Source organism: Myotis nattereri, assembly GCF_964212035.1.
Source record: "Myotis nattereri genome assembly, chromosome: 15".
Classification (NCBI taxonomy): Eukaryota; Metazoa; Chordata; class Mammalia; order Chiroptera; family Vespertilionidae; genus Myotis; species Myotis nattereri.
This window is the reverse complement of record NC_138090.1, coordinates 49,645,558-49,668,668: the sequence shown is the minus strand read 5'-3', so window position 1 is coordinate 49,668,668 and position 23,111 is coordinate 49,645,558. Positions and strand designations below refer to the sequence as shown.

General features: G+C 54.2%; 1 protein-coding gene across 5 annotated transcripts; it reads right to left on the bottom strand.

The window, feature by feature from the left end:
* Positions 1-7,486: 7,486 nt before the first annotated feature.
* On the bottom strand, positions 7,487-22,924 carry CPT1C (carnitine palmitoyltransferase 1C). 5 transcript variants are annotated; one of them, XM_081108459.1, is made up of 19 exons: positions 22,665-22,924; positions 21,875-22,029; positions 19,675-19,814; positions 17,639-17,810; positions 17,021-17,122; positions 16,798-16,935; positions 15,640-15,717; positions 15,332-15,439; positions 15,123-15,207; positions 14,159-14,354; positions 13,869-14,051; positions 13,096-13,201; positions 11,587-11,703; positions 10,738-10,902; positions 9,820-9,960; positions 8,818-8,970; positions 8,212-8,325; positions 7,998-8,090; positions 7,487-7,801 (listed from the first exon to the last, which is right to left on the bottom strand). In XM_081108459.1, exons 2-19 carry the CDS (start codon positions 22,013-22,015, stop codon positions 7,655-7,657), a joined length of 2,379 nt encoding a protein of 792 aa, XP_080964585.1. In that variant the 5' UTR covers positions 22,016-22,029; positions 22,665-22,924; the 3' UTR covers positions 7,487-7,654. The 5 variants fall into 5 exon arrangements, with proteins under 5 accessions (XP_080964585.1, XP_080964586.1, XP_080964589.1 ...); XM_081108460.1 differs by having other exon boundaries at positions 9,826-9,960; XM_081108463.1 differs by having other exon boundaries at positions 9,826-9,960; positions 15,332-15,406; positions 22,665-22,903.
* Positions 22,925-23,111: the final 187 nt, after the last annotated feature.

Genomic DNA, 23,111 nt, shown 5'->3' with positions numbered 1-23,111 from the left:
ACTTAGCTGCTCAAAGCAATAGCTGTGTATGATCTCACAATTTCTGAAGGCCAGGAATCTGGGAGTAGCTTAGCTGGATGGCTCTGGCTCAGGGTCCTCACGAGTTTGCAGGATGTGAGCTGGGGCTGCAGTCATCTGAAGGTGTGACTGGGGCGGGAAGGCTCGCTCTCATGGCTGTTGGCCAGGGGCTCCGCTCCTCATGCCAGCTCACTTCTCCCAGAGTGGCAGTCTGAGAGAGAACAAGTGTCTTTGGTGACCTAGGCTGGTCACATGGTGTCATTTCCCCTTTTTATGTTCCTTGGAATTGAGTCCAAATCTTACTCAGGGGTCGTGTCAGAGCATTTGCAGACATATTTTAAAGAGACTGTCAATTTGTGGACATATTTTAAACCGCCACCGTAGTGCTATTTTAAGCTTTTAATCAAAGTATAATATAAACAGAGTAGCTCACAAATGAAAAGCTCCATGAGCCCAGCCAATGTGGCTCAGTGGTTGAGCACTGACCTATGAACCAAGAGGTCACAGTTCGATTCCCAGTCAGGGCACATGCCCCGGTTGTGGGCTCAATCCCCAGTGGGGGGCCTGCAGGAGGCAGCCAATCAATGATTCTCTCTCATCATTGATGGCTCTATCTCTCTCTCCTTCCTCTCTGAAATCAATAAAAAATATTTTTATTTATTTTTATATATTTTATTGATTTTTTACAGAGAGGAAGGGAGAGGGATAGAGAGTTGGAAACATCAGATGAGAGAGAAACATCGATCAGCTGCCTCCTGCACACCCCCTACTGGAGATGTGCCCGCAGCCAAGATACATGCCCTTGACTGGAATCGAACCTGGGACCCCTCAGTCCGCAGGCTGACGCTCTATCCACTGAGCCAAACCAGTTAGGGCAAAATATATATTATTTAAAAGCTCCATGAGTTATCATGAAATAGACATGTTCCTGTAACCACCACCGAGATTTAAAAATTCAGTTTAGCCCTAGCCGGTTTGGCTCAATGGATAGAGCATCGGCCCGCGGACTGAAGGACCCCGGGTTCAATTCCAGTCAAAGGCTGGATCCCCTTGTTTGCAAGCTCAATCCCCAGACCTGGGCCAGGGCCTGTGAGGGAGGCAACCAATCGATGTGCCTCTCACATCAGTGTTTCTCTCACTGTGTCTCTCCTCCTTCCTTTCACTCTCTCTAAAAATCAATGGAAAAATATCCTCAGGTGAAGGTTAACAACAAAAAAAAAAGGTTGGGAATGTCATTAAAATAAAGGAATTATAAGATAGTGGAGATATTGCCCTGGCCGGTTTGGCTCAGTGGATAGAGTATCGGTCTGTGGACTTCGGGGTCCTGGGTTCGATTCCAGCCAAGGGCACTTGCCTGGGTTGTGGGCTCAGTCCCCAGTGGGGGGCGTGCAGGAGGCAGCCAATCAATGATTCCCTCTCATCATTGATGTTTCTATCCCTCTCTTCCTCTCTGAAATCAATAAAAATATTTTTTAAAAAATTTAAAAAGCAACTACATGTTTAAAAAAAGATTGTGGAGATATTAAATTTATAAAAAAAAACAACAACAACAAAAAAACACCCACAAATAACTACTTTGAACACTTAAAATAGACTTTGATGTAAGGGATTGGCTGCACAGGTGATGGAAGGCCCGAGGGCCGAAAGGAGATGAGAGGGAAGCCACAGATTAGCAGCAGCCGGAAGCCACGACCACCTTGGGATGGAGGACAAACAGAGGAGGTGATGCCATGGAGTTAAGGGACCGAGTTCACCTGCTAGAAGCAGAAAGCACGGCAGGGCAGGTCCGTCCAGTAAGAGCCGCGGCCACCTCAGAGAAGCACCCTGAAGCAGAGGCCGCGGGGCACGCCTGCCGGTCCCCACACCCCACCCCACCTCCTGCCAGTGTCGCAGAGGAAGCCACTGACCACCACTGTCCTTGCGGCCATCGTAGCGCCATCGTGGTCCATTGCCGCAGCCACTGGATCCCCTATCACTCCAGCTGGAACTGCATCCCCGTTGGCAGGGATGGTGACACATCTCCAGGGGGCTGCTGCACACGGTGGGTTACCAGCACCCCATTCCTTGTTGGCAAGGGGCGTACCACTGTGTGTGCACCCTGAAAACGAACTAAACCACCCCCCCAAACCCCACCTTGGAGAATCTGCCCCGAGTTGCCCACAGTGGCATCAGTCACGGTATCTTCAGGCGACAAAAAGGCACACCATGCCGAAACCGGTTTGGCTCAGTGGTTAGAGCGTCGGCCTGCGGACTGAAAGGTCCCGGGTTCGATTCCGGTCAAGGACATGTACCTGGGTTGCGGGCACATCCCCAATAGGAGATGTGCAGGAGGCAGCTGATCGATGTTTCTCTCCCATCGATGTTTCTAACTCTATCTCTCTCCCTTCCTCTCTGTAAAAAATCAATAAAATATATTTAAAAAAAAAAAAAAAGGCACACCAGTTATTTTAACAGATGGTGTCTGTCACCTAAAGAAACGTTACGGTAGCCACCCCCTGCTTATTCGCAGTTTCACTTTCCATGGTAAACCCCAGGGTAGAAGATGTGTAATGGAAAATTTCAGGAATAAACAATTCCTTCGTTTTAAACTGGGCACGATTCCACGCGGCATGATGAAATCCCACGCGGACCAGCTCCATCCCGCCCCGGGCATCAATGATCCCTTTGTCCAGGGTCTCCACGCGTTAATCTCTTAGTAGCCACTTGGTTATCAGATCGACTGTATCCCAGTCGGCACTCATTAACCCTCCTTTCCCTTTATCAATGACCCCAAAGCCAGGCACGTTCATGACAGCGCGGGGTGGGGCAAAAGTAGGTTTACAGTTGTGAGTATGGGGAAACACAGCTTACTCTTGGATTATCATTTATTATCGTATTGTTTTCTATATGAACAACTGCAAGCCTGTTTTTGCCCCACCCAGTATATTGTTAGACGTGTTCTATTATTAATTACTGTTAACCTCTTACTGTGCCTAATTTATAAATTAAACTTTATCATAGGAATGTATAGGGGGAAAAACAGTATATATAGGGTTTGGTATACATTTTATATAAATATAGATATATACATATACATACATAAATATGCATATACATATACATATACATAAATATGCATATATATATATATATATATATATAGTATATATACACTGAGTGGCCAGATTATTATGACCAGCCAAATTATTATGACCACCCCATCAGTACTTCGTTGGGCCACCTTTCGTCTTCAATACTGCAGCGATTCTTCTTGGCATTGACTCCACGAGATGTTAAAAGGTGATGCGAGGAATCTGACACCATGCCTGATGAATAGCACTCTCCAGTTCTGTGAGATCTGATGGTTGTGGATCCAGCTGCCTGATGGCTCTTTTAACTTCGTCCCACAAATGCTCCATTGGATTGAGATCTGGTGATTGTGGGGCCACCTGAGCAAGGTAAAACCTCCCTCATGTTCTTGAAACCACTCCCGCAGGATACGAGCACCGTGGCATGGCGCATTGTCTTGTTGGAAGAAGCCGTCTCCATTGGGATCCGCCATCAACATGATAGGATGAACCTGATCAGCAACCATACTTAGGTAGGTGGTGCTATTCAGACGTTTATAATGGTCTGGCCCTCTAGCAACTTCAGCGCGAAATGATAGCTAATTTGCCTACAAACGTCAGGTGGTCATAATAATCTGCCCACTCCGTGTATATATAGGCTTTCATGCATCCACTGGGGGTCTTGGAACGTATCCGCCCAGGATAATAATAAAGGGAACTACTGTACTTAGGTATAAAGGGTTGGTAACTAGGTAACCAAAAGGCAAAAGCATAACCTGATGGTATCACGGTGCGATTCACTACAGCAAGCAGCTACCGCCGTGGGCAAGCAGAGCAGAGGATAAAGTTTAGCATGATTGACAGCAAGCGCCTGGGTGAGGTTCCCACTGCAGAGGAAACTCAGGCCGCCAGGGGGCGCTGCCCGGCCAGCGCCGGCGTGTCTGAGCGCGGAGGCCCGCCGGGCGCTGCGACCCTCCCGGGAAGCTGCGGGCGAAATGGTGCTGACGTTCCGGAGGGTGGGCAAGGTTCGGAAAAGTGGCAAACTAGACTTACCAGCGGTTACCAGAAGGAACCGCCTCAGCCAGGGTGAAAAAATCTGCTGGGTGACGCTGGTGGGAACCAGAAACTGACGGGAAATGAGCAGAGCGCCCACAGGAAGGAGCGCGTCCCCTTTACGTCCTCCGGGCGTCGGGTCTCGTTGGCGCCCCCTCCTGGCCAAGTGCAGCACAGCCGGTGGGCGAAGCGAAAGTGGTTTTCCGAGTCCCAACCTCAGATTCACAAAGCCCAGAAGAGGCGGATGACCTAACCGGTTTGGTTCAGTGGATAGAGCATCGGCCTGGGGACTGAAGGGTCCCAGGTTCGATTCCGGGCAAGGGCAGGTACCTTGGTTGCGGGCACATCCCCAGTGGGAGGCGTGCAGGAGGCAGCTGATCGATGTTTCTGACTATCTCTCTCCCTTCCTCTCTGTAAAAAAATCAATAGAATATATTTTAAAAAGAAAAAGAGGGGGATGGATTTGAAACCAAAAGGTAATAGCTTAATAACTGGCACACTTAACCGTAGAACGTGCCAGGGGCCAGCGACAACTGAGTCATCCAATACCTCTAAGGCCCAAATGTATTTTTAAGAGAACTTGACTGCATGAAAGACTGTTTTCCTGGATAGCTAGTCTGAATGCCGTGCTGAGGTTAACTCCATCCAAATGACATCTTTAATGCAAGTTGAATCAAGATCCCCATTAGATTATTTTTAGAAGATTTAACCCAATTATTCTAAAGGTCTTCTGAAGAAATAAGTAAATGAAAGAAGCCACTTTTTTTTTTCTATAGAGAATAAGCTAGGTCTAAAGCCTATGTTTTAAAATATAAGGTAACATGCCCAGCTGGTGTGGTTCAGTGACTGATTGTCAATCTATGAACCAGGAGGTCACGGTTCGATGCCCAGTTATGGCACATGCCCAGGTTGCAGGTTCAATCCCCAGTAGGGGAGTCAGGAGGCAGGTGATCAATGGTGGTCTCTCATCATTGATGTTTCTATCTCTCTCCCCCTCTCTTTTTCTCTGAAATCAATAAAAATATATTAAAAATAAATAAAATAAAATATAAGGTGACACTAATCAGTTTGGTCCTGAAAGATTAAAAAGATGACAAACATTAAAACTTCATATATAATATATTTGACAAATATGTCATCATAAAGCAACCACGAATAGTGAAATTGTTCAAAACATTATTTTGGGGATTAAAAGTGTACAAATCAGTGGCATGAATTACACTCACAATGTTGTGTAACCATCACTACTATCTTTTTCCAGAACTTTTCATCATCCCAAAGACAATTCTGTACCCATTAAACAAAACCTCACTCCCCATTTCTCCCTCCTCCCAGTTCCCGGCAGCCACCGGGAATATCTTTTCATGTGCTTATTGGTTATTTGCATATTTTCTCTGGAGAAATGTCTATTCAAGTTCTTGGCCCATTTTTGAATGGGCTTATTTTGTTGTTGTTGCTGCTGAGTTGTAGTTCTGGATATTAACTCCTAGTCAGACAAATGCTTTGCAAATATTTTCCCCCATTACGTGGGTTGTCTTTTCACTCTGTTATATCCTTTGATGCCCAGGTTTGGATTTTTTTTTTAATATATTTTATTGATTTTCCACAGAGAGGAAGGGAGAGAGACAGAGAGCCAGAAACATCGATGAGAGAGAAACATCGATCAGCTGCCTCCTGCACATCTCCCACTGGGGATGTGCCCGCAGCCAAGGCACATGCCCTTGACCGGAATCGAACCTGGGACCTTTCAGTCCGCAGGCCGACGCTCCATCCACTGAGCCAAACCGGCTTCGGCCAGGTTTGGATTTTGATGTCATCCAATTTATCTATTTTTTCTTGCGTTGCCTGTGCTTTGCTGTCATGTCCAACAAATCATTGCCAAATCCAGTGGCATGTAGCCATTCTCCTGTTTTAAGAGTTTAAGGTCTTAGCTCTTCCATTGAGGTCTTTGATCCATTCTGAGTTGACGTTTCCATGTGGAGTGAGGTAAGAGTCCAGCTTGGTTCTTTTGCATGTGGGTACCCAGTTTCCCAGCACCATTTATTGAAAAGACTGTCCTTTCCCCACTGAGTGACCTTGAGTCCCCTTGTCAGAGTTCATCTGACCACATACATGAGGGTTTGTTTCCGGCTCTCTATTCTATTCCATGGGTCCCTACGCTTGTCCTTAGGCCAGTACCACACTATTGTGCTGACAGTAACTGTATCATAAGCCTTGAAATTGTGAAGTGTGAGATGTCCAACTTTGTGCTTCCTATCCAAGATGGTTTTGGCTCTTCAATGTAGAGTGGATTTTTCTATTTTTGCAAAAAATGCCGTTGGGATTCTTTTTTTTTAAATTATTGATTTTTTTTACAGAGAGGAAGGGAGAGAGAGAGAGTTAGAAACATCGATGAGAGAGAAACATTGATCAGCTGCCTCCTGCACACCTCCCACTGGGGATGTGCCCACAACCAAGGTACATGCCCTTGACCAGAATCGAACCCAGGACCCTTCAGTCCACAGGACGAAGCTCTATCCACTGAGCCAAACCAGTTACGGCGCCGTTGAGATTCTGATGGGGATTGTGTTGGATCTGTAGAATGCTTAGGATGGTACTGACACCTTAGCAATTTTACGTTTTCCAACCCAGGTTCACGGGATATTAACAATTTTTAATCACATAAGTGGCTCACACGACTGGCTTAAATATTCCTCCAAACACCACGTTAGCTCACTGTGTCAATAATATCACGTTAATTAGACTGGATGAATGAGAGTTGGCAAGTGCATTGATAAGACATGAGCCGCCTCCACACCCCGACTGTGGACAATTAGCGTTGGGGCAGCAGGAACTGGGCTGAGAGCTTGTGGGCTGTTTGACTGGGATTGGCCTTGGGTGCTTGGGTTAGTGTGACTGGAGGTGGGAATGCAGTAATCTGGGCTGATGCTAGGGCAGCGGTTCTCAACCTGTGGGTCGCGACCCCTTTGGGGGTCGAATGACCCTTTCACAGGGGTCGCCTAAGACCATCGGAAAACACATATATAATTACCTATTGTTTTTGTGATGAATCACTATGCTTTAATTATGTTCAATTTGTAACCATGAAAATACATCCTGCATATCAGATATTTACATGACGATTCATAACAGTAGCAAAATTACAGTGATGAAATAGCAACGAAAGTAATGTTATGGTTGGGGGTCACCACCACATGAGGAACTGTATTAAAGGGTCGCGGCATGAGGAAGGTTGAGAACCACTGTGCAAGGAGCTGTCACTGAGGTTGTGCTTGTAACTGGGAATTCACGGCTGGGCCTGGGGCTGGGGGGGCCGTCCCCTCCCTCCCCCACCCCTGCCCCGGCCAAGAGTAGAGCGAGACCACACACCCAGCTCACACATGTTTATTGGACCAGATGCGGGGTTCCAAACCCACACAGGGTGCCTCCGTCCTGCACCAGCCCAGCCACAGAGCCCCGCCCACGACTTCCCGGGGAGACCAGGTCCGGCCGGAAGAGATCACAGGTTGGTGGGCGGCAGGGGTGCCCCGGAGCCCCTAGTGGCCGGGGAGAGACCCACGCCTGTTCCCCGCGTCCTCCTCCCCCCGCCCCCGGCACCCTCGCTTCAGACGCTGCCCCTCCTGGAACAGGGAGGCCACGTCCAGCAGCGCGTCCTCAATGTGCTGCCCGAGCCGGTGCGAGTCCTGGAAGGAGGAATGGGTCCCGTCCAAGGGGAGCTGGGGGAGGGGCCCCTGCAGGGGGGCTGGGGTCTGCGGGAGAGAGGGCTGGGGGGCAGGTCGGGGCTGGGGGTCTGGACTCGGTTCTGGAGAGGAGGGAGCTAGGGGTCCAGACTCCGGGGTCCTGAGGAAGGAGGGAGGGGGGTGGATCGGTGGGTCTCACCGTTTTTGTGCTTGATTTTTTGCTGGAAATGTGGAAGGTGACCGTGTCATCCCCCATGAAGATGTAAGAAACACCGTAGCCGTGGTCATCCACCTGGAAAGGGACAGGGCGAGGGGAACAGAAGGCCCAGGTGCCTCCCCACCAGGAGGCAGGTGTGCAGGCTGCCAGCGCCCCCCTCGGGGTTCAGGGCGCCGGGTCCGCCCGTCCCACTCACAGGCCCAAACCCTCCACCGGAGGACACGTAGTCGGGGTAGTTGTGGACGTCAAACAGGTGGGTTTGCTGCACGGGGATCTGGCTGGTGGCCAGCTGCCACTGCTCCGAGTGAACCTGAGGGGAGGAGGACGGTCACAGACACGCCCCCCCCCAAAAAAAGAGAGAAACATAGACTCGCAGGTCCGCGCCCCCTGGCTCCGCTCCACGCCACACAGCCCTCGCCCTCTGACCTGCCCCCGAGCTGCCCGGTTTCCCTAAATCTGCCCCCACCTGCACCCTGCCCTTCTTCCTTCCCGACCACCTCTCCGCTCTCCTCCTGGAACCCGCCCTGCTCGTCTCACCCCTCCTGACACGCCCCTTTCTCCAAGGCCACGCCCACCAAGGCCACGCCCCTTCTTCCAGGTGGCCGGGCATCCCTCTCCCTGGAACCAGCCCCTCCCATTGCTGCCTGAGACCACGCCCCTCTCCCCTTCGCCCCGCCCCCTTTCCCTTCCCTCTCGCCTGGTCTCCCCAGCTCTCTCCTCTGCTGTTACCTCCTTTTCCCAGCATCCCCCTCTCTGCCCCCAAGTGCCTCCCTCGTCTCTAGCCCGTTCCCTGCACCCCAACCTGGTCCAGGAAGGGCGCCTGCAGGTGGAGGAGCTGGGACACGATGTGGAGTGCGAACAGGTGGCGGTCCACGCCCTGCCCGCTCATGGCCGCCTTCAGCAGAGCCTGGTGCTTGTCCACCGCCAGGCGGAACAGGGAGAGGCACTGGGAGTCCTGGGGTCCCGGGGAGGTCGCAGGTCATGGAAAAACAGGAAGTGGGCTTACTGCGCGGGGTCTGTCACACCCCGGGCCTCACCCCAGCTTGCAACACCCCTGCAAGGCAGAGACAGCAGCCCTGTTTTACAGATGGAAACGGGCTCAATGCGGGAAAGTCACCTGCCCAGGGGCACGGAGCAAAGCAGAAGCAGAGGGGTTCCCAGGCCTCCTGACACTCCTTCCACTGAGCCACATAGGCAGGGGGAGAGGGGGCAGAGGTGCCTGCGGCAGAGGGCGGGGGCGGGTGTCTGAGCAGAGAGGTTATAGAGGGAACAGGAGCAATGGTGCCAATGGAAGTCACAAGGTCACATAAGTTAAAAATCAAAGGTTAAATCATCAAAGGGCTGCACTGTGGCAAAAGGGCTCCCTCTTGGGTGCTCCCGCCCTGTCCTGTGAGACCCCCATTAAAGTCTATATCAGTCCAGCCGGTGTGGCTCAGTGGTTGCGTGTCAACCTATGAACCAGGAGGTCATGGTTCGATTCCCGGTCAGGGCACATGCCCAGGTTGCAGGCTCAATCCCCAGGAGGGGGAGTGCCGGAGGCAGCTGATCCATGGCCGCTCTCATTGATGGTTATCTCTCTCTCATATATACATACATATATGTATGCGTGTATCTGTGTGTGTGTGTATATATGCCTGTATCACACTATGCTGAACTATCTCCGTTTCCCCCATCAGTGAGCTCCTCGAGGTCCGAGTCCAGGCCTGTCCTCCCTGCCCCTCGCGCCCCCAGCAGCTGCTCCATAAACATCTGCAAGGGCACGAGTGGGGATGTGGAGGTGACCGTAGCCTCAGCTGAGGCTCACACCCACTGTCTTCTCTCTGTCCTCCATGGCTCGCACGAAGTTGCAGGCTTCCCGCGTGCAAGACCGCACCGTCTCCGTCCGGCCTTCCAGGAACAGGCGCGTCATGGCCGACTCGTAAGTCAGGCAGAAGCGACCCCTGTCCTGGGGGACAAGGAGAAGAGAAGCTGTCACCTGGGCTCAGGAAGTCCTCGCAGACGTGGCCCACCTCTGGGCCTGCAGCCTCCTCCCGCCCAGCAAGGTGTGGTTGTGGGAGAGGGATCAGATGGCAGACCCGCCCTCCGGCGCGGCTCCGTTGGCTGGGCATCGCCCTGTGCACCAAAAGGCTGCTGGCTCGCCCTAGCCGGTGTGGCTCAGTGGATAGAGCGCCGGCCCTCGGACTGAAGGGTCCAGGGTTAGATTCTGGTCAAGGGCACGTACCTCAGTTCCAGGCTCCATCCTGGCACTGGTCAGGGTGCGTGCGGGAGGCAACCAATCCATGTGTCTCTCTCTAAACATCAATGTTTCTCTCTGTCTCTCCCTGTCCCTTCCACTCTCTCTAAAAAAATCAATGGAAAATGATAAAAAAAAAAAATCAATGGAAAAATATCCTCGGGTAAGGATTAACAACAACAAACAACTAAAAGGTTGCTGGCTCAATCCCCAGTCAGGGCACCTGCAGGGGTTGAAGGCTCCATCCCCAGTAGGGGGCATGCAGGAGGCTGCCGATCAAGGTTTCACTGTCACATCAATGTCTCTCTCTCTCTCCCTCTCCATTCTTCTCTCTCTAAAAATATTCAAGAAAAAAAAACTACCTCTGGGGGGAAAAGATAGTGGACCCAAATGGCCAAGAAGACTCACGAAAGGGGCTGCCGTGGCAGGCCTCGGGGGACCAGGGAACCGAGTTCCTGAGAGGGGGTGGGGTCAGGGGACCTCACGGACCCGGAAGTGGGCCAGCTGCAAGGCCGTCTGGATGAAGCTGTCTGAGGACAGGTGGCAGCGTCTGATGAAGCTCTTGCCGAAGCGGGAGAAGGGGAAGACGTGGCAGTCCGTGTCCCCGGACAAGGTCTCGGCCGCCCTCAGGGCGAGCGCGATGGACAGGTGGACCTGCCAGGGGAGGCGGGAGGGGAGGCCGGGTGAGAGATGGAGGGAAGACGAAGGTGGGGAATGAGGCCGGAAGTGGCGATGGGGATGGAGTTAGGGTTGGGGGGATCATGGAAGTTGGGACGAAGAAATGAATGGAGTTGAAGGGCTAGGGCAGTGATGGCGAACCTTTTGAGCTCGGCGTGTCAGCATTTTGAAAAACCCTAACTTAACTCTGGTGCCATGTCACATAGAGAAAATTTTTTGATATTTGCAACCATAGTAAAACAAAGATGTATATTTTGATATTTATTTTATATATTTAAATGCCATTTAACCAAGAAAAATCAACCAAAAAAATGAGTTCGCGTGTCACCTGACACACGTGTCATAGGTTCGCCATCACTGCGCTAGGCTATAGGTGGAGACAGGGAGGCCACTGCAGGCAGGAATGGGGCTGTGGATGGGCCGAAGTCAGGGTTGGGGCTGGAGCTGGGCTGGAGTTAGGATTGGGGTTTCAGATGGGTTTGGTGCTGGAAACAGGATTGAATTTAGGATGGAGATGGTGTTGGGTGGAGATGAGTTTGGGTTGGGGATGGAGTAGGGGATGAGGTTGGTCTCGAGGTTGAGTTTGGGGATGAGAGTGAGTTTAGAGTCAAATCCAGGAATCTGGGGACTCGGAGGAGAGGCCTGGCAGCCCAGACTCACCTTGTCTGGAAGGTCCCAGTGTAGCCGCTGGGGCCGGGGCAGGGAGGGCTCAGGGTGGCCCTTGCAGTGGCCGTCCACCGAGTAGCCCAGCTGGAAGCATTCAGTGGCCAGAGTGAACTGTGTACAAATGCAGGCAGTCAGGGTCCCTGCCTCCCTCTGGCCCGCAGCCACCTAACCGGGGACCTCTTGGACCAGGCCCTTTTGAGCCTGGGGTCAGTCCCTGCGAAGGAGAAACCCCTCATGTTCACAAGCGGGGTCTCAGGTTCAAGTCCATCGAGAGTGGGAGCGATGCTAATACCCAACGGCGGTTCCTATCCCTGACCTTCTGACAGGTTCTTAGAACACCAATGGCTGCCCAGCCCTCCCGAGGACCGCCCTCAGCATCCATTCTGACTGAGCAGGGCCCACACCCTGCTTTTATTACTGTTAAATATTGCTAAATATCTTTTTTTTGTCTCTCTCTTTTTTTTTATTAGTTAAGGTATTACAAATGTGTCTTCATCCACCCCATTAACCCCCAACCTCCCCCCCCCCCCCGCGCACTAAATATCTTATTTTTAAAAAATGTATTTCTATTAATTTCAGTGAGGAAGGGAAAGGGAGATAGAAATATCAATGATGAGAAAGAATCATTGATCGGCTGCCTCCTGTATGCCTCCCACTGGGGATGGAGCCTCCATCCCAGGCATGTGCCCTGACCGGAATCGAACCATGACCTCCTGGTTCATAGGTCGACGCTCAACCACTAGCCACGCCGGCCGGGCCTGCTAAATATTTTAAATCAACCCTGACCGAGCACCTGCTACCCTCAGCGTGGCACTTCTCTCTATCTTACTCTATGCGACATCTCGTTCAACGTGGACATACGGAGGTGATATGTGGACATGAACAGCCTGAGGGTCTGACGTGGAACTGAACTGTGTCTCATTTGCCAAAATATTCCCATTTTACAAACGAGAAACGGGCCCAGGAGAGTCTGCGCTGATCTGGGCTGCTCCCGAGGTCTGGAGGGGCCTCCCTGCCCCCCTCACACCCTGCTCCCCACCCTGGGCCCGTCCATCCCTCATGCAGCACCGGAAATGGGGCCGATGGGCGGCAGGCACCCCCCTCTGATTTAAAATGAAATAAAATGGAGACTTGAGGTTCTCAGGACTGGATGGGACTTAAAGGTAAAAGGATGGAGGGGAGTAACTTGCCCAGGGTCACTCAGCCAAGCTGAGAGGCGTTTCCAACTCAGCGATGATGATGTGATTCAAACGTCCCCTCATTCTGGCCTCAGAACATTCCGGATTCACAGTCCTGCTCTGCAGCTCCTGGCTCTGTGACTGGGCAAATCAGCTCCCTTCTCTGAGTCCCAACTGCCCACCCAGGCCCCCTGCCTTGCTGGGTGGCCCTCTCCCGTCTCTCCTTTCTCTCTCCGACCTCCACTTCTCCTCTGACCCTCAGTCCGGGGGAGGAAGGTCTCTGGAAATGGGGGGGTCCCCAGGGGAGGCGGGGGGACTGCCCTACCTCCCACATGTGCCCTGAGACGGGGCAGTCCGCCCACGAGTGCTCCACGCTGAGGCCCAGCTTGCCGTTGGAGAAGACGATGAGGGTGAAAGACTTGTCATACCAGCTGCGGGAGAGAGGTCGGAGGGTCACCAAGGAGCGGGCCCAGGAGGGAAGTCGGGGTGCCCTGAGGGCCGTGTGGGCATTTCTGGGTGGGGAGACTTTTCTGGAATCAGGGCTGGTGTGGGACCTCCAGGAGGGCGGGGCCTCCAGCTGGTGGCTCTGGATGGGCTCTGGGCCGGGTCCCAGGTGTGAAGAGCTGGGGATTTTGAGAGAAGGTACCAGGTAAGGTGCGAGGCTCAGGGGGTGCTGGGAGGTCAGGGCACGTTCCCAGGGGCCTCAGAGACCAGGGTGACTGGTGGGCCTCTAGGAAGTGTCTGAGCGTCTCTAGGTCTTGGGTTTAGGACGCCAGCATTCAGGTCTGGGGGTCTCGGGGTTCTGAGTCTGAGATCCCAGGCTTGGGGTCCGGGCTCTGGGGATCTCTGGGTCTGAGGGTCCAGGTCTGGGATCTGGGGTTCCAGGGTCTGGGTCTAGATTTCTCTGGGTCCGAGGTTCCCAGGTTGCAAGGCATTGAGTCTGGGGTCCTCAGATCAAGAGGGCCATTGGGTCTGGAGGTGCCCCAGAACTGGGGGGTCTGGGTCTGTGTGTCCAGGGCCCAGAGTATTAGGTCCAAACACGGGGTTCCGGTCGCAGGTCGGGGGGCGGGGGGTGGTCCAGGCCCAGGGCTGACTCACCGGTCGTGGCCCCGGCCAGCCAGCAGGGCGTGGGCGTAGGCGTCCAAGGAGGCCGCGGGGTCCTCCCTGGTGAGCCCCGCGGGCTCCGAGTCCAGCGAGACAAAGAAAGCGGCCCCTTCCACCGCCTCCAGGGCCTCCCCCGCGCGGCTCTTCAGGGACCTCCGCGCCTGCGCCCACAGGTCCCTGTTTGGGGGGGCGGGGGACGTGCCTGAGCCCCGGAGCCTGCCCAGCCCCCACCGGCCCCCAACCCCCGGGTGGCGGGGCCCATGCGCCCCTGCCCTCGCCCTCACCTGGGCGCCGCGGTCAGGGCCGCCAGGTGCTCCTCGTGGGGGCAGGCGGGCGAGGGGTCGTCCAGGATTCGCTGAAACTGCTGCTCCAGGGCGCGCGGGGACAGCAGGCCGCTCGGGGAGTGGGTGCCCACGCGGAAGAACCGGCCCCGGTGGAACACGGCCACGTGCCGGCTGTCCCGGAGGTGGCGCAGGTGGTCTGGGTGGGTGGGCAGAGTGTGCGGGCAGGAGGGTTGGAAACATTAAGAATAAGAATAGCAACTATGGCCCTAACCGGTTTGGCTCAGTGGATAGAGCCTTGGCCTGCGGACTGAAGGGTCCCAGGTTCGATTCCGGCCAAGGGCATGTACTTTGTTTGCAGGCACATCCCCAGTAGGGAGTGTGCAGGAGGCAGCTGATCGATGTTTCTCTCTCACCGATGTTTCTAACTCCCTCTCCCTCTCCCTAACTCTCTGTCAAAAATCAATAAAATATATTTAAAAAAAAGAATAGCAACTATGCCCTGGCTGGTGTGGCTCAGTGGCTAAAGCCATGGCCTGCAGACTGAAAGGTCTCTGGTTGGATTCGGGTCAAGGGCACATGCCCGGGTTGCAGGCTCGATTCCCAGTAGGGGGTGTGCAGGAGGCAGCCCATGGATGATTCTGTCTCATCATTGATGTTTCTCTCTCTCTCTCCCTCTCCCTTCCTCCCTGAAATCAATAAAAATATATATTAAAAGAAAATAATAGCAACCACCTACTTCCTAAGCGGCTTGCACTGTTCTGGGCACCCATCTACCCCTCACCACCCTCTGTGTCCTTATCCCATCTGAGAGATGGGAGGTTGAGGCCCAGAGAGGACGACTTGCTCAAGGCCACACGGCTGGGAAGACGGAGCTGGGATGCAACCCGGCCTCGGGCTCCAGCACACACGCTCTTGGCTGCTACACTGTCCCGTCTCCCAGAGCCAGGAGCGGAGAGGGTCTCACCTTTCTGGGCCCCAGGCACCCGCGTGGTGTTGAATATCTTCTCATACTGGGCGGAGCACAAGGGCCGCATTCCCATCAGCAATGTCTGCAGAAGACCTCAGGCTCGGGAGCTGCCTCCCCGCCCCCACCCCCACCCCCCCACCCCCGGGGCCCACGCAGCCCCGCGGCCACAGGATCACGGCCTCTGTCCCCCAGGGCCGCCCTCTTACCGGCAGGATCTCCTGGCGGTTCAGGCGGTGGCGGTAGAGGAGCAGGGCGTGCACAGCGTTCCCAGCGCGAGCAGCCTGCACGGGGGTGGGCGTGACATACAGGAAGTCCTGGGGGCCGGGGAGGGGGCAGCAAAACGCCTGGGGTCAGGTTTGCCCCTGATCCCCAAACACAGACGGGTCCTGCCCCCAACAGAGGGCGAATAGTGAATTCAAGACAGTGATTTGGGTCACTGACCCTAAACCCCACCTTTTATCATTGTATGAGCCCCACTCCCTCCTCAGCTCCTAGCCCCCTTCTCCCCTCTCACCATCATATAATAGTTGCTATTCACCATCAGCGAGTTGCGGGAGCGAAGGTACACAAACTCTTCCCACCAGTCACTGACCTGGGGACGGGTCACAGAGACGCAGAGCTGGGGTGGCCGGGCCAGTGCAGGGGGGGCAGTGGCAGGGCCGAGCCACCCCAGACTTGACTGTGTCTGACAGGGAGGGCGGAGCCCAGTGCAGGAGGCCAGCCTGAGCAGTCGCTAGCAATAACCTAGAAGCTCCACTCATGCTGTGGAATATTACGCAGCTGTTAAAAAGAACAAGGTGCCCTGACCGGTTTGGCTCAGTGGGTAGAGCATCCGCCTGCAGACTGAAGGGCCCCAGGTTCGATTCCGGTCAAGGGCATGTACCTTGGTTGCGGGCACATCCCCAGTAGGGGGTGTGCAGGAGGCAGCTGATGGATGTTTCTCTCTCATCGGTGTTTCTAACCCTCTCTCTCTCTCTCTGTAAAAAATCAATAAAATATATTTAAAAAAGAAAAATAATTATTCTCCCCTTAAAAAAAACAAGCTATATCTGTATTAGTGACACGGAGTGAGCACCACGGTGCTGCCGATGGCAAAGGCTGGGCACACAACAAGATATGTTTATCGATCCCATCTGAGATTAAAAAATCAACAACCAGGCCCTAACCAGTTTGGCTCAGTAGATAGAGCATCAGTCTGCAGACTGAAGGGTCTCAGGTTCGATTCCGGTCAAGGGCACGTGCCTGGGTTGCAGCCTCGATCCCCAGTGGGGGGGGCGTGCAGGACTCAGCCGATCAATGGTTCTCCCTCATCATTGATGTTTCTATCTCTCTCTCCCACTCCCTTCCTCTCTGAAATCAGTAAAAAAATATATATATTTAAAAAGAACATCAGAGTGTGGAGAGAGGGGCTCACACTGCTGGCAGACGACAGAGTTCAGAGTACTGGACAGTGCAGAGGAGCCGGAATATTGGAGCATCTGGGGCGGGTTTACATCATTGGAGCGTGGGGGCGGGGCTGAGATTGAGTAAGGGGCGGGGCTCAGGATGCCCGGTGTCTAGGGCCTCCAATCGCCGCAGGCCTAGGGGTTGTGGGCGGGGCGTGGGGCGGGGCGTAACCCTGCCTGGTCAGGGGGTTGCGCTCGGACCTCTGCCTTCCCCACAAGGGACTCACGTAATTGGACGCCCACCAGGACTTGAGCTGCAGGTACCACTGCAGCAGCGACGCCTGCAGCCTCAGGAATTCCTGAGCCAGGCCCGCCGTCCAGTCGAAATCCTCGTCCGAAAGGACAGGCCGGACGGACTCCAGGTACTGAGGGAAGAGGCGGAGAGGTAGGCAGGTCACGCCCCCAAGCCCGCCCCGCCCGCCTCTCTCCCATCCCCAGGGACCGGCCCACCTTGCGCACGGTGTCCTGCACCGAGGGCACTGGCTGGCGCGGCAAGGAGCGCTGGTAACTGAAGAGCATTGGGTGGCGGCCGGAGAAGATGCGGACCAGGGCCTGGGGAAGTGGGGATTGTGGGTCATCAAACCCCTCACTGGGGCTGGGGACGTGGGTGAGGTGTGTGTGGCAACCCACAGGGCAGATGGGACAGATACCCGCCCAAAGGGGGACAGAGACCCAGAGAGAGGGGGACAGAGACCCAGAGGGAGGGGCACAGACACCCAGAGGGAGGGGGACAGACACCCAGAGGGAGGGGGACAGACACCCAGAGGGAGGGGGACAGAGACCCAGAGGGAGGGGGACAGACACCCAGAGGGAGGGGGACAGAGACCCAGAGGGAGGGGCACAGAGACCCAGAGGGAGGGGGACAGAGACCCAGAGGGAGGGGGACAGAGACCCAGAGGGAGGGGGACAGAGACCCAGAGGGAGGGGGACAGACACCCAGAGAGAGGGGGACAGAGACCCAGAGGGAGGGGGACAGAGACCCAGAGGGAGGGGGACAGAGACCCAGAGGGAGGGGCACAGAGAAGTAGGTCCCCACAGTGTCCGAGCAGGGCTCTGTCCCTCACATACCAGCCAAGTCTTGGTGGGTGAGGACATGGCTCCGTGGGGTTCGAGGAGCCAGCCATGGTAGGACAGCAGCAGCCTGAGAGCCACGTGAAGTGTGAAGATCAGGGCTCCCCAGAGGCACGAAGCAAACAGTGCGGCCGCCAGGACCCCGCGAAGCCTGTGGTGCTGTCCACCCCTGGGCGGAGAGAGAGGAAGGGCTGGGCCTCCTGGCCTCAGAACCCCCTCCCCTCCAGCCTCACTCAGGCCCCTGCCCTCCCTAATATTCTCTCACTGGTCTTCCGGCTGCTGGAGGCTTATCTTGTGGAACTAGAGTCAGTTAGAGGGTCCAGTTTCCTCATTTGTGAAGGAGGCAGGATCCTCTCTCAGCACCCTCCTCTTCCCAGGACTGTGGGGACCCCAAGCTTCTAAAATCATGTCTCACCGTCTCATGGAAACTGGTAGGTGCTTAATAAGTGTTATTTCTACTAAAAGGACACTTTTCCCTCCCAGATATCAATTACACTCTCAGCGCGGTTCTCAAAGTGTGGGCCTGCACCTGGGAGCTTGCTGGGAATGCAGATTCTGGGCCCTGCCCAGACCTAGGAAGACAGAATCTGTTGGGATGGGGTCCAACAATCAGTGTTGGGTTTTTTTTAAATGTTTTTATTGAGTCTACAGAGAGGGAGAAGAGAGAGAGAGAGAAACATCAATGTGAGAGAGAAACATCGATTGGTTGCCTCCTGAATGCCCTCAACTAGGGATGGAACCTGCAACCCGGGCATGTGCCCTGACCAGGAATCAAACCAGCAACCAACCATTCAGTGCATGGGACAACACCCAACCAATTGAGCCACACAGGCCAGGGCAGCAATCAGTGCTGTCTTTTGAAAATATGTTTTATTGCCCTGGCTGGTTTGGCTCTGTGGATAGAGCATCGGCCTGCGGACTGAAGGGTCCCAGGTTCGATTCTGACCAAGGGCACATGCCTGGGTTGTGGGCTCGATCCCCAGTAGGGGATGTGCAGGAGGCAGCCAATCAATGATTCTCTCTCATCATTGATGTTTCTGTCTTCTCTCCCTCTCCCTTCCTCTCTGAAATCAATAAAAATCAATTTAAAATGTTTTTTATTGATTTTAGAGAGAGAAGAAGGAAGAGGGAGAGATAGGAAGATAGATGAGAGATATTGATTGGCTGCCTCCTGCATGCACCCCCACTGGAGATGGAGCCCGTCACCCAGGCACATGCCCTGATCGGGAATCAAACCGGGGACCTCTTGGTTCATGCGTCAATGCCCAACCACTGAGCCACACAGGCTGGGCAGCAATTGGTGTTTGAACAAGCCTTCCCAGGTGGTTCCAAATTAAACTCAAGTTTAGGAAACTGGCCTACAGTTTGCAACGTTGCTAATAGACATGGGAGCAGATCCCACCTGGAGGAGCTGGGGGAGTCGCTCCCCGCTGTGCACAGGGTAAATCCAGTCTTCCTGGAAATTTCTACCTCCAATCCAAGAGCAGGCCTTTGGGACTGTCTACCCCAAATCTGCCTTCTTCCTTAGGGGCACTTATGCAAGAGTTAGACCCTGCCACTTCACCGTCATCTGGTTGCCAAATCTTTCCCAAAGCCGACGGCAACGACTGTAATATGACAACCGGTCCCCTTTAACAAGCTCCTGGCACCGTACTGAATATTCCACATGGGTGACTTGAATTCTTCCAACCACCCTAAGAAGCAATTATCATTACCCCCAGTTAATAAATGAAAACTCTGACACCTAAACTGGTGAAGTCTCTTACCTAAAAGTGCACAATCAGAGACTAGCAGAGTTCACACTTGCATCAGTAAACATCACCATATCTGAGACATTTTCTAGTTTGTCACCATCCCTCTTAACAAGAAGCAGCCAGGATGGAAAGAAGAGAGAAAAGCACCTCCTTTTTTATTGATGTGGTACCTTTAGTAATCTGTCCCTTTTCTTTAGCAGGCACAGCACACCGGTAGAGAAACTTACTAGGTGGAGGGAAAGGAACCAGGGAGGTTACTGGGCTGAAGTGGGAACTCACCAATCTGGCAGCAGCTCTTTAATCTTCTCCATCAGTCCTAGGGAAGGATCCAGCTGGAGGAACCAGGCGAGCTGGATTGCACTGAAGAGGAAGAGCCAGCTGAGGGGGCTGGCAGGGAACACACCAGTGAGAAAGTCATTCTGTGGGGAAGAAAGAGCATCCATTCAATCACATCCTCTAAGCACAATCCTTAGATATTGAGCATCCAGCGTGTGCTGGGTTCTGAGCCGGGTGCTCAAGACCCCGTGGGTAGCAGACTGATCTAGATTCTATCCTCAGGGAGGTCAGTCAAGAATGAAGCGAGTGCTAATGGCAGGAGACAAGACACAGGAGCCCTGTGGTGGCAGGTTGCTCATCCTGAGGGAGTCAGGGAGGGCTTCCTGGAGGAGGTTACTCTCAGGAAGGACCTGGAAGACAAAATGTTCCCCGAGACAGAGGAGCATCTGGAGCTCAGTAGGCCTTCTGGAGCTACCTGGCCGTGGAATGAATGAGGAATGGATGAAAGTGCTGGGTTACTAATCAGATTCCTAGAGAAGGGTGAACAAGATAATTAACATGTAATGAGCGCTTACTACATGCCAGGTGCCCTTTACAAGGCTTAACTCTTTAAATCCTCCCACAACCCTGAGAAGTAGGTACTAAGATTATCTCATTTTACATTAAAAACAAGCCCTAGTGGGTTTGGCTCAGTGGATAGAACATCAGCCTGTGGACTGAAGATTCCCAGGTTTGAATCCAGTCAAGGGCACGTACCTTGGGTGCAGGCTCCTCCCTGGCCTGGGCCCTGGTCCGGGCTTGTTCAGGGAGGCAACCAATCGATGTGTTTCTAGCACATCAATATTTCTCTCTGTCTTTCCCTCTTCCACTTTCTAAAAACCAATGGGAAAAACATCCTTGGATGAGGCTTTAAAACAACAAAACAGCCCTAACCGGTTTGGCTCAGTGAAGAGTCCCAGGTTTGATCCCGGCCAGGGGCAATGTTTTTAACTCTCTATCCCTCTCCCTTCCTCTCTGTAAAAAATCAATAAAATTTATTTTAAAAATATAAAAACAACAAAACAAGCAAACAAAACAACACGGCTTCAAGATCACACAGAGAGCAAAGTTAAGACAGGATAAAAGCTACCACCGACCATTAGCTGGGGCATCACCATCCCGGCTCAAGCGACCTCTTTCTCTCTTCTTCCCACACTTAACGATTAGGAAGGCCTCAGAAATCAGCCTTTAGAACCTGGGCTCTGGAGTCCCACCCTCCACTCTGTCCCTAACTGGCCGAGTGATGGCAAGCACGTGCCCTCTCTGTGTCCTCTGTAGAATGGGAGCGATCACAGAGCTGTCACAAGGGCCGGATGAGACACTGTCATTCCACAAATGCTAACTGGGGCCCCACAGCAGTGACCAGATAGCAAGATTCCTGTGGTCAAGGGGACAGAGAGAATGCCTGCGTAAGGGAAGGACTCAGTGCCGTGTGTCGGACAGCGCTGGGTGCTAGGGAGAAAAATAAAGCAGAGAAGGGGCCTGGGGAAGGGCCTGCCTGGCACAGCTCAGAGCCAGGCACTCAGCAGGTGCCCAATAAATGTCACCACAGAGAGCCTTTCTGCTGCTGCTCTGCTTCTCCTGGGGGGTTTATGTACTTGACAGTCTGTCTTCCTTTGGCTTGGCAGGAAACGTTATGGGCATATATGGTTATTTTTGTTTCTTTTTTTGTTAATCCTCACCTGAGGGTATTTTTTTCATTGCTTTTCAGAGAGAGAGAGAGAAACATCGATGTGAGACAGACACATCAACTAGTTGCCTCCCGCACGCACCCGGACCAGGGGTGGGGAGTAAACTGTAACCCAGGTTACACTCAACCACTGCGCCCCCCCCTGCCGGGCGGGAGCACCCACTTTTAAACCTGCAGATGAAAGGGAAGATGAGAATGAACCATGGGAAGGTCACTGAGCTCTAGGAATTGGGGTGCAAGTTGTGTCTGGAGGCGTGGGGAACGTGGGGGTCCCAGAAGTGGGTGCAAGGGGTTCCCAGTGGGTGAGGCTGAGGATCCCTGAAGTGAGCCACAGACCAGGAAGGCGCTTTCAGAAGTCCTGGGAGCGGACAGCTTTCCCAGCAGAGGGGCCACCTGGATGCCAGAGGTGGGCCTCGGGCAGCCCGGAACCGGTAACGGGATCCCCGGAAGGAAACCGAGCGCAGCCCTCCTCACCCAGAACCGGGAGAGATGCCTTTTCCAGGAGCGCAGTCCGGACAGGTAGATCTCCTGCAGCGCCGAGGCACTGAGGTCCGCTTCCGCCCCGTCCGAGGTCAGTGAGGGTCGGAAGCCCACGGCTTGGTGCGCTTCAGCCATGTCCCGCCGGGCCCCTGGGGGAGGACAGTCACTCCCTAAGCCCCCAGCTCGCTGCTCCCCCAGACCCGGGAGTCCAGGACCCCAGCCCCTCCTCCCGCAGACCCAGGCGTAGAGGACGCCAGCTCACCCTTCCTAAGGGTCTTGAGGGTCCCGGCCAGACACTCGGTGTTGGGGGGACCCTCCGTTGGGGACCCCTGTGGATACACACCGAGGCGGAGGGCTACCTGGCGTTTCCCTCTCGGAGGCTCTGTTGAGACTGGTGCGGGGGCAGTGCCTCCTCCCCATACAGGACTTTCAAAATTCGGGGGCGGAGGGGGGAAATCCGCTCAGGGAGAGTTACGGGGTCTCCGAGAAAAATATCAGTCCGAAACAAACACCTGCCAGACGCTGGCACTGTCCCCCTATTTCCGTTTCCCATTCCAAGGCCGGGGGGGGGTGGGGTGGGGGCGGGGGAACTGTCTATAAATTCACCCAGCGTCCCCTCCCCCTCGACAGGGGCTAGAGGGGATGGGGGAGGGCGCACCCTACTGCGCATGCCTCGCAGCCAGGGATGCTTCGAGGACAAGTGATGGAGAAGCTCGTCTGCCGAACCGGGGACACAGGCCTCCAGCCCCCGCGGTAGCCCGGGCCCCTCCCGTCCGGTACTCACTACGCTGAGTCGGGGGTCCGCCGATAGGATCCTGGGGACCAAGCCGGATGACGCCTCCCCGACCCCCTATTTGGAGCACCAGGCCTGTCTCCTGCTTGCATAGACATAGGCAACCCAGGACGACGAGTCCAAGATTTGGTCGATGGGCTTCCGAAGTTCCTGCACGCCCCGGATCACCCCACACCCAGGAACCCCGATTCCTGTCTCGCGTGTGCCTCCCTGGTATTCCAGTCCCTGGTTCTGTCCCGCCCCCTTCCAATCTCGGCGTCCTATCCCCGCCCCCTCGGACCCAGCTTCCAATCCCCTCCCAGCGTTGAGTCCTAGCTGTCTTCCTACCCCGCCCCATTCCCCATTCGCCCCCAGCCTTCTACGCAGCATCTATCCGGAGCCCCAGGCTCTCGGGCTCCCCAGTCCGCTCTCTCTCAAGGAGCTCGCTCCTTTCTCTTC